General features: G+C 45.0%; 1 protein-coding gene across 4 annotated transcripts in view; it reads right to left on the bottom strand.

Annotated features, from left to right (window-relative positions):
* NUP210 (nucleoporin 210) overlaps nucleotides 1-13,623 on the bottom strand; it is a 136,975-nt gene extending 123,352 nt beyond the window's left edge. For 3 of the 4 annotated variants that reach the window (XM_084839943.1, XM_084839946.1, XM_084839945.1), the window contains exon 1: nucleotides 12,854-13,623. In XM_084839943.1, coding sequence (XP_084696069.1) covers nucleotides 12,854-13,017 — 164 coding nt within the window. In that variant the 5' untranslated portion in view covers nucleotides 13,018-13,623. Of the gene's footprint in view, nucleotides 1-12,517; nucleotides 12,637-12,853 lie in introns of those variants that run through there. The other variant, XM_084839944.1, reaches the window with a different exon arrangement.
* Nucleotides 13,624-13,703: the final 80 nt, after the last annotated feature.

Genomic DNA, 13,703 nt, shown 5'->3' on the forward strand with positions numbered 1-13,703 from the left:
TACTAAAATCAGGCTTAATATTGAACTAATTCTTTCAAGGTGGTCATCAATGCCTGGTCTGATGGTTAAAGAAAGGTCAGGAATCTTACAGTCCATCTCTTAAGTGGCATATTTGACAGTAACGACTGCAAGCTTTAATATATTTAATTGTTAGAAGAATAATCAATTGTGCCTTTAATCAGAGAATAAAGTTTTCACTCAGTTAATTAGTGGGACTGAAAACAAGCAGAGACTCAGGATTCCTGAAGAGCCCACTGCCCTGTAGGCTGCATAGACATGCCAGTTTTCAACTCCCTGACAAAACTGAAGGAAAATAATAGGTCACAACATATCTCAAGTACTCTCACATTTGGCACTTGCAGAGATATTGTGCCTTGCAAAACTAAATGTGGAGTTCAAGTGAAGACAGACATGGAGGGCTTCTCCACACAGGACTTTTATCCTGCCACCAAGATTGGTTACTCCCAGAAGTTTACGGGCCGTTACACGACGTCTTCAAGCTCCAGGGCCCCTCTCATGCCTTTTCACCTTTATCGTGGCTTTGTAAAGCTCAGAGAACGTGCAATTTTTCTCCAGGAAGTGTGATGAAGTGCTTTTCTGGCTGGGTGTTCTTCTGTAATCGCATTATACCAAAGTGCCATCTGGTGGCTGCAAAATGAAACAAAAAGAACTTGCCAAGAAAACACTGAAAAAACAACCCGTGTCAGTCTGTGTAATGGTGCCAATCTTAATCCCTCAAATAATCCAGAAGCAGAAGCCCTGATAAGGGTGTAGGATGTTAGCCTTGTGTGGTGAAGCCCACAATCTCTGTCCTGAAAACAAATATCTCAGAATACAGCTAGTGTGTGTTGAAACCACTTTCAACGCACTGTAATATGGATGTTTTTCTTGCCGACAAAGGTCCGTATAATCACAGCTATGGTTTTCCCAGTAGCAACGTATGGCTGTGAGAGCTGGACTATAAGGCAGGCTGTGCGCCGAAGAATTGATGCCTTTGAACTGTGGTGCTGGAGAAGGCTCTTACGAGTCCCCTGGACTGCAAGGAGGTCAAATCAGTCCATCCTAAAGGAAATCAACCCTGACTGCTCATTGGAAGGACAGACACTGAAACTGAAGCTCAAATATTTTGGCCACCTAATGCGAAGAGAAAAGTCACTGGAAAAGACCCTGATGCTGGGAAAGATTGAAGGCAAAAGGAGAAGGGGACGGCAGAGGATGAGATGGCTAGACAACATGGATGTTTTTACCCATAGTAGCCTCATTTAGAACTAATGCTAAACTATGGTTTACTGTTACGTCAAGAAGCATTTCATGTGCTCCCCCTTCTTCTCCAGCACTGCCATGAGGAGATCAGAAGCATTTGTTTCCATTTTTAACCAACTGCAGTTAGTTAACGACTCACTATGACTCACTCTAAACAAACTGTGGTTAGTAGAATCATAGAATAGTAGGGTTGGAAGGGCCTATGAAGCCATCAAGTCTAACCCCCTGCTCAATGCAGGAATCTAAGCCAAAGCATCCCTGACAGATGGCTGTCCAGCCTTGTCTTGAATGCCTCCAGTGTGGAAGAGCCCACCACCTCCCTAGGGAATTGGTTCCATTGCCGTATTGCTCTAACAGTCAGGACGTTTTTCCTGATGTTCAGCCGGAATCTGGCTTCCTGTAACTTGAGCCTATGATTTCGTGTCCTGTACCCTGGGATGATCGAGAAGAGATCCTGGCCTTCCTCTCTGTGACAACCTTTCAAGGACTTGAAGAGTGCTATCATATCTCCCTCCAGTCTTCTCTTCTCAAGGCTAAACATGCCCAGTTCTTTCAGTCTCTCCTCATAGAGCTTTGTTTCCAGTCCCCTGATTATCTTCATTGCCCTCCTCTGAACCCTCTGCAACTTGTCTGCATCCTTCTTAAAGTGTGGCGCCCGGAACTGGACACAGTACTCCAGATGAGTCCTAACCAGTGCTGAGTAGAGGGAAACTAGTACTTCCCAGGATTTGGAAGCTATGCTTCTATTAATACAGCCCCAAAGAGCATTTACCTTTTTGCAGCCACATCACATTGTTGGCTCATATTCAGCTTGTGATCGACAACAATTCCAAGATCCTTCTTGCTTTTAGTATTGTTGAGCCAATATTGCCCACCTTGTAACTGTGCATTTGGTTTCTTTTTCCTAGGTGCAGAACTTGACATTTATCCCCATTAAATTTCATTCTGTTGTTTTCTGCCCACCGCTCCTGCCTATCAAGATCACTTTGAATTTTGTTTCTGTCTTCCAAAGTATTAGCTATCCTGCCCAATTTTGTGTCATCTGCAAATCTGATAAGCATTCCCCGCACCTCCTCCTCCAAGTCATTAATAAAACTGTTGAAGAGCACTGGGCCCAGGATTGAGCCCTGCGGTACCCTGCTCATTACTTCTCCCCAGTTTGAGAAGATCCCATTGATAAGCACTCTTTGAGTCCGATTCTGTAGCCAACTGTGGATCCACCTGAGAGTTGTTTCACCTAATCCACTTTGAGCTAGTTTGCTAGGATGGGTGGGAGTTTTTAAAAACTCCCACCCATCTTGGACTCCTTTTCTCGTTAGAGTTGCTTGCCATGGGACCCTACTGATCATTGTTCTGAGTTTGTTAAAATTGGCTTTCCTAAAATCCAGGGTACGCGTTTGGCTACACCTGGCTTTTGCTTCCTTTAGAACCAAGAACTCAAGTATGACATGGTCACTTTCCCCCAGAGTTCCTGTAACTGCTACTTGATCCACTAAGTCATCTCTGTTGGTTAGGATCAAGTCAAGGGTAGCCGATCCTCTGGTTCCTTCCTCTACTTTCTGTAGGAGGAAATTATCAGCAACACAAGTCAGGAATCTCTTGGAGGGGCCATGTTTTGCAGAGTCTGTCTCCCAACAAAAATCGGGGAAATTGAAGTACCCCATTATTACTACATCATGCTTCCTTGACTATTTGGTTTTCAAAAGTTTCATCCTTGTCTTCTCCTTGATTGGGTGGCTGGTAGTAGACTCCGACCACCAGGTTCCTTGTATTCTTTGCTCCATCTATTTTAACCCAGATGCTCTCAATGGGGCTACCAAGCTCATTCTCCTGTATTTCTGTGCAGGGATAAGTATTTTTAACATATAGTGCAACCCCATCTCCCTTTCTGTTCCTCCTGTTCTTTTTGAACAAGTTATATCTTTCAATTGCTGTATTCCAGTCATGAGAGTCTTCCCACCAAGTCTCAGTTACACCTATCAAGTCATAATTTCCCTCCTCTATTAAGAGTTCAAGCTCGTTCTGTTTGTTTCCCATACTCTGGGCATTAGTGTATAGACATCAAAGACCATGTGCTTTATAGTCTGGCTTACTTCCTACATGTTTCTGAAAACTATTATTGGGCACTATTAGAGCTGTTCTCTCCGTTGTGGTGCATGAGCCTTCATCCATTGTTACCTCCAACTTTATGTCTCCCTCCCATGTAGGATTCAGTTTAAAGCCCTCCTGATGAAGTTCTTCATGCTGTGGCCAAACATTCTTCCCCGCCTTTGTGTGGTGCAACCCCTTCTTGCCAACAGTCCATCTTCCAGGAAGTATAGCCCGTGGTCCTAGAATCCAAATCTCTCGCACTAGCACCACCTTCGTAACCAGTCATTCACCCAGATATAAGGGCAATAAAGGTCTTGTAAAAAAATACTGGGCAAGTTGGAGGAGTGGTAAACTGCAGTGGCTGAGTTCACATGTACCACCAAATCATGTTTTGGCATTATATGAGTAGCTTTGGGCTCATGCAAGCCCCCTTGTCTCCTTGGTTGCTCAGAACAATGAACGATGGTTTTGTCAAATCAGGAAGGCAGAAAAGGAATCTGAGCATGACAGTCATAGAATGGAATAATAGAATAGTAGGGTTGGAAGGGGCCTGTAAGACCATCGAGTCCCATGCGAACCAACCCATGGGGGGGGGGGGTTCACACATCACAACAACCCAACCCAGGCTTGTTGTGAACAAGTGGGAGAAAGTGAGGATGCTAGCTCCTGGCTAAGCAACCCAGAAAGACAAGCCAGAGCTAGAGAATCCTAAATTTCCAGTTTGGATGTCATGCTAAACAACCCAAGGATGCAGCATTCCTGGGTTGTTTAGCCCCCATGGGAGCATTCGGACAGTGGGAGCCAGCCTACTTGCTTGCTCCCACTCATTCACAACAACCCAGGGTTTGAAAGAACCCTGGATGCTGTGATGTGTGAACCAGACCGTAGTGAAAAAAGATCCTGCTTTCTGCATATTATACGTGTCAGCAGTTACATTAGCCCTCCTTTTCAATGCGCAACCTCTACACATTAGAGTGGTCATTCCATCTTCCCTGAACTATAGTTATGTAAGGGGTAGCTCTCTAACAGAAAGTTCTCAGCACCTTACCGGAGTACAGCTCTCAAAACTCTTTGCAGGAATCCTTAACAGTTAAACTGAAAACAGAACAGATTTAAGTTAGTTGTGCAGATATGGCAAGAAGTCTTGTGTTAACAGCCAAACTAATTTGATTTTTTCTATCTTTTAAGCAAAAGTGGGAATAGAGAAAATATAGACTGGTAAATTGACCTGGATAGTTTTAAAGGGGATTAAACTACTAGTAATGATGGCTATGTATTACCTCCAGCATCAGGGGCAGAACGGCTCAGTATGCCAGCTGCTGGGAAGATGAGCTGGAGGGTGGTGTTGCCTTCATGTCTTGGTTGTGGGCTTCCCATGGGGACCTTGATGGCCACTGTGGAACAGAATGCTAGACTAGATAGGCCTTTGGTCTGATCTAGCGTGGCTCTTATCTTGTTACTTACCTGGGAGTAAATGCTACTGAACACAGTGGGACTTACTTCCAAGTAAACATGCATAAGATTGAACTGTAAGTGCTGCAACTTCTTCCATGTTTTCTTACAAAAATATAACGTACACTTCCTGCCAGCTGTGTTTTAGACATCTACCTCAAGGCAGGAAAATAATGCTGATCACACATGTGTTTGAAAGAGAACTCTAAAGTCTGTACTTCAAAGCATACACTCAGTTTGGAGAGCGAAACAGGCAGGGCCAAAGAGAATAAATTGCCGATGGGTTGGTGACCACCAATAATTTTCACCTTCCATCGATATAAACAACTTCTTAACTACCAGGGAAACAACTTGCTAAAATAAATGATTTGGAAACTAACCGTAATTTGACCGTTAGAGAAATTTAAGGATTCTCTCTCTTGAATGCATTTATGAAGGTCTTGGTGGAACATGATGCCATCTAGACGCTTCTGAGACACATACACCACTCAGGTTGCCTCTGTTTTCTTCTTGTGCTCAGTGGGCATCTTCAAATTGCTCAGATACATTATATTACCCATAATGAAGAAGCAAATAAAGTAGGGTGTTGTCTAATTTAGCTTAAACACATGAATTGGTAATGAATTAATTGTAACACTTACTGGCAGCTACAACAGATAACAAATGATTCAAGGTAACAGTTTCTCTAACTATGGTATGTGATTGGCTCAAGAGTCCAGACAGCATTAATGACAAGAAAAATTATCCATGGAGTAACTTTTCACAGGCTTAGGCTGCAATCCCATAATCACTTATCTGGGAGTATGTCATATTGAAATCAATGGGGCTTACTTCTAAGTAGGCATGTATAACATTGCACAGTTAACAGCTCCAGATGAAAATATAAACTAACGTATACCTTTTTTAAAAAGCCACAGTCAAAATTTTACTTCCGTTTTCTGTCCTACACACAGAATATAAGATTAAACATACTTCTGATGCAATTCTGCTTCCTGTTTTTTTCTTTCTCTGTTCAGCAAAATCCTTTTAAGCAGCCCTATCAAACACTTACAAGCAAAATACCAAGCCATGAAGCTATGAACATCAGGATAAAAATAGTGCACAGAGATTTGATTAGTGACAGTAGAAATTATTAGGGCTGTACACCGCTTCGGCCCAAGGCCCAAACCCTGAGTCAAAATGGGCTGCTTCAGGTCACTTTGTGCCCCATCCGAGGCAAAGCAGAGGGGCCACAAAGCGACCTGGAGCGGGTCAGGGACTCTCTGAAGTGCTCGTTGCACTTCGGAGCTTCGCCCCCCTCAGCGCCTCCAAGTTCGTACCTGAGCCGCCTTTTCCACCGCTGTCACCTTCTCCTCACCACCGCCCCTTCTCCACCACCGCCCTCACCCTCACTGTCGCCGCCGCCCTCGCTGCTTTCTCTGCTGCCGCCAACTGCTGAGGCCTGGACGCGCGCGGCAACTCTTACTGCATGGAGTTGCCATTTTAAAATGTCAACTCCCTGCAGTAAGAGTCGCTGCATGCATCCAGGCCTCAGCAGTTGGCGGCAGCGGCAGCAAGGACGATGACAGCGGAGGAGGCGGCAGTGGCAGCCAAGTAAGGGGGTTTGCGCAGGGGCATCAGGCGGGACCCAAAGCGGGGTTCATCATCCAAATCCCGCTTCAGGTCTGAGTCAGGGCCCTCCCAAATCTGCCCAAGCTGGATCGCAAAGTGGCTTCCGAGTAGGATCGGGGGGTCCCTGCACAGCCCTAGAAATTATATTCTTCTGGGGTATATTTTTGTTGTGCCCAAACAACATTAATCACTAAAACTAGCTACAACTAGCATAAATGTCAACAATATAATAAGTGGTCTTGAATATTAGGCGTTGGACTCGATGGCCTTGTAGGCCCCTTCCAACCCTACTATTCTATGATTCTATGATATTGACATTTTGTCAACCAGAAAGTTATATGTTGAAGGAGTCTAACAAACATGAAGGCAGAACACATATATTCCAGTATTGCAGCAGATATATCCAGCAATATCAGGCTTCATTTTGGAAAAGAGGAGATTTATAGTCCTAGAGATAACCCTGAACATATATATGAGCCTGTTTCTGCCTAACTTGGAAACGAGCCGTGATCTAACCTGCCTTTTGCACTTAGGGATATAAGACTTCTTCAACTCCAGTTCCACTGATCTCTCTGCTTCCACACACCTTTCACCATTAGTTATCCCCATGCCCTTCTTCCTGGATCTATGAAAAATTTAGAAGACTAGAAATTCTGAGAAAGCAGAAAGATGGACGAGGCATACGAATTATATGAATTAAGTAGATTCATATAAACATACCTGATTTCCATAATTTGCAGATCTAGATTTTCTGGACAGAATTTGAGATTCTATCCAGAAAATAAGGGAGCAAGCCTATGGCCACTAGAGACTGTCTAGAGGGCCACAGGATTTTTCGGATTCTGGGAACCAAGGTTGGAGCCAGAGATATGAACACAGTTCCCAGAAACCATGTTCCTGCCCCCTCGCAGCCAGCACAGTTCTCTCCACACCAGCTACATCTCCGCGGTCGGAAATGGAATGCAGAAACGGCGAAGAAGGGACAGTCCTGGGGGCAGGGAGGGGAGGAGACTGCAGAAGCCGCTTAATGCAGCTTCCTATGTGCTGCACGGCCTCCTTCCCTCCCACTCCCCAAAGCCATGGCTAGACAGCTGAAATCAGCCAACTAGCCAAAAATGCAGGATGGCTGGAGCACAGAGGAGAGGATCCCCTCCATGCTCCAGCCGTCCTGCGCAGGAGAGTCAGCAGCCTCCAATTTTGGAGGCTGGCGACTATCCAGAAAGGATTGTGCCCTAAGTCTCCTGTTCATATGGCTACAGCAAATTAAAAAAAAAAAATTTGAGCCCACATGTGTACACAAAAAATACTCTGCACTGGGAATATGCTATGAAGATTCTGACAGACTGAAATAATACTAACATCTGTTCACATTTTAGAAGGCTGTTGAATTGATTGGGACAAATTATGTTTCTTGTATTCCCTAAATATTGTCAAGTGGTGGATGATGGGAGAGCTAAGTACATGCTTAACACTATCCCACTGAATCAACTGGTCGTAAGTTGCTTAACTTTGGCTGGATCAAGTTTCATGTGCAATCATGGCTGTTAGTAATGTTTGAGATTTAAGATTCAATCCCACTAATTGGTCAAAACTGTGCTTTGTGTGTTCCAGACTTAGGAACATGAATGCTTTCACCAATGTACATATGGTTTTCTGAAGAGAATTTGTAAGAAATGCTATTGCACAGCCTTTCACAGGGAATTGGTCCAATCATATGATTATGTTGCTTGTGTAACTCCAAACGATGTAATCAGGACAAATGGCAAGAAGCCTGCAGCCACTGTGTTTCTTGGACAAGAACTGAAAGCAGCACTACATGCAGTTGCTCCCAAACACGTCAAAAGCCAACTGTCCGGCAAGTTTAAAAGAGGGACGCTCTAAACACAGAAATAATTGTTAACATTTCATGAGCTCTGCTGGGCTGGGTAAATAGAATTATGTCAGTCAGTCATGGGTAGTTAAAAGTTTAAATATGCAGGTGGTGTTAGACTGATCCAACACCTGTTTAGACAAAATCAGTTTATTTAAATATTCTTCCCATGTTATCCAGCATCTCAAAGTTTTACTTTAAGCTATTTTAATGAACTATTTTGGCGGAGGCCACCTTGAAGGGTCTGCTGACTTATGTTGATAGGATAAAAATGCAAAACTAAATCAATATAGAAATAAAAACATTAAAATAAACTCTAAAAATAAGGTATAACTCCCCATCCCATAAACAACACTGAAATCCCAGTTAAATACACATACGATGCCAGTTTAACAATTAATATGATCAGATGGTGACTGTTTCTGGAGCAAACATGTCTATTTGCCAGTCACCTTGTTCTGGTTTTAATATACAGCCAAAGTGCATAGTCAGTCAGTCTATACGAGCTTTGCAAGTATGCTCACAAAAAATTAGAACCAAACTAAACATGAGGCTGCAGTCCTATACCCACTTACCTGGGAGTAAGCCCCACTGAAACCAATAGACCTTACTTCTGAATAGATATGGATAGGATTACACTGTAAATGTCTCTTTGCCATGGTGTCAGTGGGAGCTTTCCCCCCCAATACAAATAACAGCTCTAGAAGAGTGATTTTGTCAGGACTGCAACAGGGAGGAAATGGTTAAACTTCCCCTTCCTGCCTGCTGCAGTCATAACTATCAGAACCCCCATCAGCTGTCACTGGCATTTTAACAAACGTGAACATTAAATTTAATGAAACATTTAGGGCACAATCTTAATGCATGTTTAGAGAGAGAAAAGTCCTACAGCTCCCAGCATGGCTGGCTGGGGAATGCTGGGAGTTGTAAAATTGTATTTTTTTGCCTAAACATGCATAGGATTGCACCCTTAATGTCACATCTAGTTTGGACCTTAGTGGCCCACAAATACTTCTTGCTAGCTTGCCTGAATGCCCTTATATATTTATGTAAATCATATGAAGCACATGGGCAGTCTGAAAAAGAGGCGGGGAAAGAACCAGCTCTCTTTCACTTTGTAAAAAACTATCTGCCTTGTCACTAGAGGCAATTCCTACTTGCCACAGGTGACTATATGACTGGCAGTCCTCAAACCTTCCATTACGGTATATTGATATGCAACCCTAAACTAATCTACTGTGAAGTAAATCTCAATTAATTTATTGTGACTTACTCTGAGTAAACATGCTTAGGATCAGGATGCAAGTGAAGCTGGTCTGGGAATGCTTCTGTAACACCGAAATAGAATTAGAGTGTTACCGAATTTGCATTCTAAATGGCTTTGCTTCTATATGTCATGCTTTCTAGAAAGAATAAATCACATAGTAGCACCAGAATTATCCTTTTAGGTGAATAACATGTTAATTAAAATCCAGTTTCTCAAAACTAACATATCGGTTAAATCCATGGCTAGGACAGCTCCCGAGACAGAAAGAAATGTGATAGGGGAATGTGGCTACATATTCACCTCTGTTGCAGAAATTTACATTGAAGGGAAAAGTATGTTTCAAATATGAATTATGATGAAATGTACATATATGTATATGCATCTTATTTGTACTTGTATTTGTACTTGTTTGGTTGTAATTTCTGCAGTCAACTGATGTTTGTCACTACATCATTAAAAACGATATTTCAGTATTTTGTATTTCTGAAAATGAATGTGACACACACACATAATCAACAAAGTATCAAAGCCGTGCATCCTGAATAGCTAAGGCCACAGCCCTAAGCATGTGTAAGTCCCATTGAACTCAGTGGAACCTGTTTCTGAGTAAACATGCTAAGATTATGCCAGAGATAGGTAACCTTTTTGGGCCATAGCTCAGTGGTAGAGCACCTGCCTTGCATGAAGAAGTTCCAGGTTTGATCCCCAACATCTCATAAGAATATAAAAAGAGCCCTGCTGGATCAGACCAAGGGTCCATCTAGTCCGGCATTCTGTTCACACAGTGGCCAACCAGCTGTCGACCAGGAACCCACAAGCAGGACACAAGTGCAACAGCACCCTCCCGCCCATGTTCCCCAGCAGCTGGTGTACATATGCTCACTGCCTCTGGTACTGGTGGTAGCACATAGCCATCAGGACCAGTAGTCATTGAGAGCCATCTCCTCCAGGAATTTGTCCACCCCTCTTTTAAAACCATCCAAACTGGTGGCCATCACTACTTCCTGTGGGAGCGAATTCCATAGTTTAGCTATACGCTGTAAGTACTTCCTTTTATCTGTCCTGTCTCCAGGTAAGGCAGGAAAAAACCCTGCCTGTAACCCTGAAGAACCACTGTCAGTCAGTGTCGACAATCCTGGGCTTGATGGACCAATGATCTGACTCAGTATGAGGCAGCTTCCTATGTTCCTATTACCTGTGGGCAGATTTGACAACTTCAGAAACTGTCCTGGGCACTGCCACAGAATGGCTGCTACAGGAGGCATGGTAAAGGACAAGTAACCTGCCCAAAATACTAAGTACAAAGCAGTGGTGGGGTCTGAGCCCCAATACACTAGACAACTCATTTGAACCCACAGTTTTCAGCACCAACAGAAACCAATTTCACTGTAATTCTAGCTGCCAGTAAGAAAATGTGTGCACGTGTGTGTATGAAGTACCTTGGCGGGCACCAAGAAAGCTCTCTGGGGCACATTGGTGCCTGTGGGCACACTGCTTGCCTAACCCTGGATTATGCAGTTCAGCTGCTATGAGAGTCACACTAAGTCTGCAGTCCTATGATGCTAACCTGAGAGTAAGCCCAACTGAGCACAGTGGGGCTTAAGAACGTAAGAAGAGCCCTGCTGGATCAGACCAAGGGTCCATCTAGTCCAGCATTCTGTTCACACCAGCTGTTGACCGGGAACCCACAAGCAGGACACGAGTGCAGCATCCTCCTCCTGCCCATGTTCCCCAGCAACTGGTGAACACAGGCTTACTGCCTCTGATACTGGAGGTAGCATATAGCCAACCATCAAGCCTAGTAGTCATTGATAGCCTTCTCCTCCAGGAATCTGACTTACTTCTGAGAAAATGTGGAAATGATTGCACTATTAATCTCTCCTATGCTGCCAGGGACAATGTTTAGAGTTATGATCTGCGTTTTATGTTGATTATTGAATGTTCCTTTGGAAGGGTTTTTATTTTTTAAAGGTGGCTTATAAATATAAATAAATAAGTGTGTGTGGAAAGATTAGCAGTTACAGGACACAACTTTCTATTTGGTTAGAATAGGCCAAATAAAATTATTTGGAAATAAAATGGCTTTCTTTCATTTTGTGTGAGCAAGAACAGGTATTTTCCTTTATAATTAAGTTGGTTGTTTAGTTGATTACCCTGTGCATAATTTGCACTTTCATCTCAAACTTTTAAAAGAATTGTTTTGCTTTTTCTTCTGTACTGAACAATGCAATAAGAAATGCAGGGAAGTGTGCAAGGTGGAATTAACCATTTTGGAGTTTCACTCATACAGTATCATACCATTGAGAGTACTCCGCCTTGCCACCTTTTTATCTGACTATACAAGCAGACATTTAAAAAGGAAAGCTTTCCCCATAACACTGTATCTCTATGCTGGATAAAATTGAGTGTCTGCCTGCCTTACTGTATATGCACAGGACAAAAAGACCTGTTAGGCAAGGGAGGCGTGCAGGATGGAGTGGGAGGGAGGAAAGCTGTCAGTCTTGGTACCAGCTATGCCTACAGAACTTCACACTACATCATCTGCCTACATTTTGAGAAACACGATTTGTTACTTCATGTTACCGCTGTACTCCAAAACCTTTCTGGACGTTGGCTTTGCCCACAATGGCCTTTTATCATTTTTGTTTTAATATTTTATAATATATGTATATATATATATATATATATATATATATGTGTGTGTGTTTGTGTGTGTGTGTGCGTGTTGTTTTAATAGTCCTACTGCCATTCTGGTACCGTTTGCATTTCTGCCACCATTATCATACTGCGCCCGACAGGGCACATTGTCGCCTGTGGCTGGTGGTGGAAAACGCAACGCAAAACTTTCCACAGGTCACAGAGGAGGCACGCTGGCTCAGAAGCGAAGCGGCCCGGCGAGAGGGAACTTTTCTGGCCCAGTCCGTGGGGCAAACGGCCTGAGCGTACGCAATCAGCGCGCCTACCTCCGCATAACCCTGAGCTGTGAGGGGCACACGACTTCCTGTACGCTTTGTCCATTTGAAGGCGGAGGGGGGCGGTGTGCGGCGCCAGCGCCCTGCACCTCAACAGTCTGTGAGGAGAGTTAAACGGAGTTGCTCGACCCCTCGCCATGAGAAGCTGCCTGCTGCCGGCAAAGAGAGCGGGCTTCTTCCCGGAGGGCTAGTCCGAGCTTTCCCCACGTGTTGCAGCAGCAGCTCCGCTGGCTGCCGCACCTGCGCCATGCGCCTCCATTCCGCAGGGCCCTGCGCGTTCGAATTCGGCCGTCCTCCCTCCCCTCGCTTGCTCGCTCGCTCGCTCACCAGCGGTAGCAGCCCTCGCTCGCCTCCAGGGTGAAGTTGATCGTGGTGCTCCGAGTGAACGGCAACAGCACTTTGGGGATGTTCAGCTTGGAAGGCACCGCGGCAAAGGGCAGGAGGAGAAGGAGCGCAAGCGACGCCCAAGGCGCAGGGGCGGCGGGTGGCATTCTGCCGGGCAGCCCGCTGGGCACCTTCGGCTGACCCCCAGAAACGTGTCGCGGGGCTCCGGGCTGCGCTTCTTCGCGGGACTGCGCGCCCTTCCGCTGACTTGCTCGAAGGCACAGGAAAAGGGAAGCAGCTTCAGCGGCGGCAGCCCTTGCTACACCAACCTGCTCGGAGGAATCACCCGCCTCGAGCTGCTATTCGAGGGACGTCACAGCGCGGGCAAACCAAAGCCGAGACCCCGCGTTGGGGGCCGGACGCTGGAGGCGGGGAAGGAGCGCTTCCGCGAGGGACGGCCGGCCCTTCGGCGCAGACGGGCGAAGACGAGCAGGTGCCGAGCCGGCACTACATGGCGGCCGCCGGGGACACTGCAGTCCTGCTTCCCGACGCTCCTGGGGAGGCCATTTCTTGGTTGTTTGTTTTCAGCGCTGCTCACTGAAGAGGCGCCATGGGGGCTTCTTTAGCTTCAGAGCCTGACACCTGAGGAGAGAGAAGAGCAGGAGGCTTGAGGAAGGGGCTGTCGCAACTGGTTTCCCTTCACATGTCACTTTCCCTAGCTTAATGTTTCGGTGCTGATGTTGATATATGGACCCCGAGACACTACCACGGATGATTTTAAAAAGAGAAAGAAAAAGTAGTTAACGTGTGCAATAATCGTATTGCATGGGAAAGATTGAAGGCAAAAGGAGAA

This window comes from Heloderma suspectum, chromosome 2 (genome assembly GCF_057233095.1).
Source record: "Heloderma suspectum isolate Gila_16-S chromosome 2, 16-S_ref, whole genome shotgun sequence".
Classification (NCBI taxonomy): domain Eukaryota; kingdom Metazoa; phylum Chordata; class Lepidosauria; order Squamata; family Helodermatidae; genus Heloderma; species Heloderma suspectum.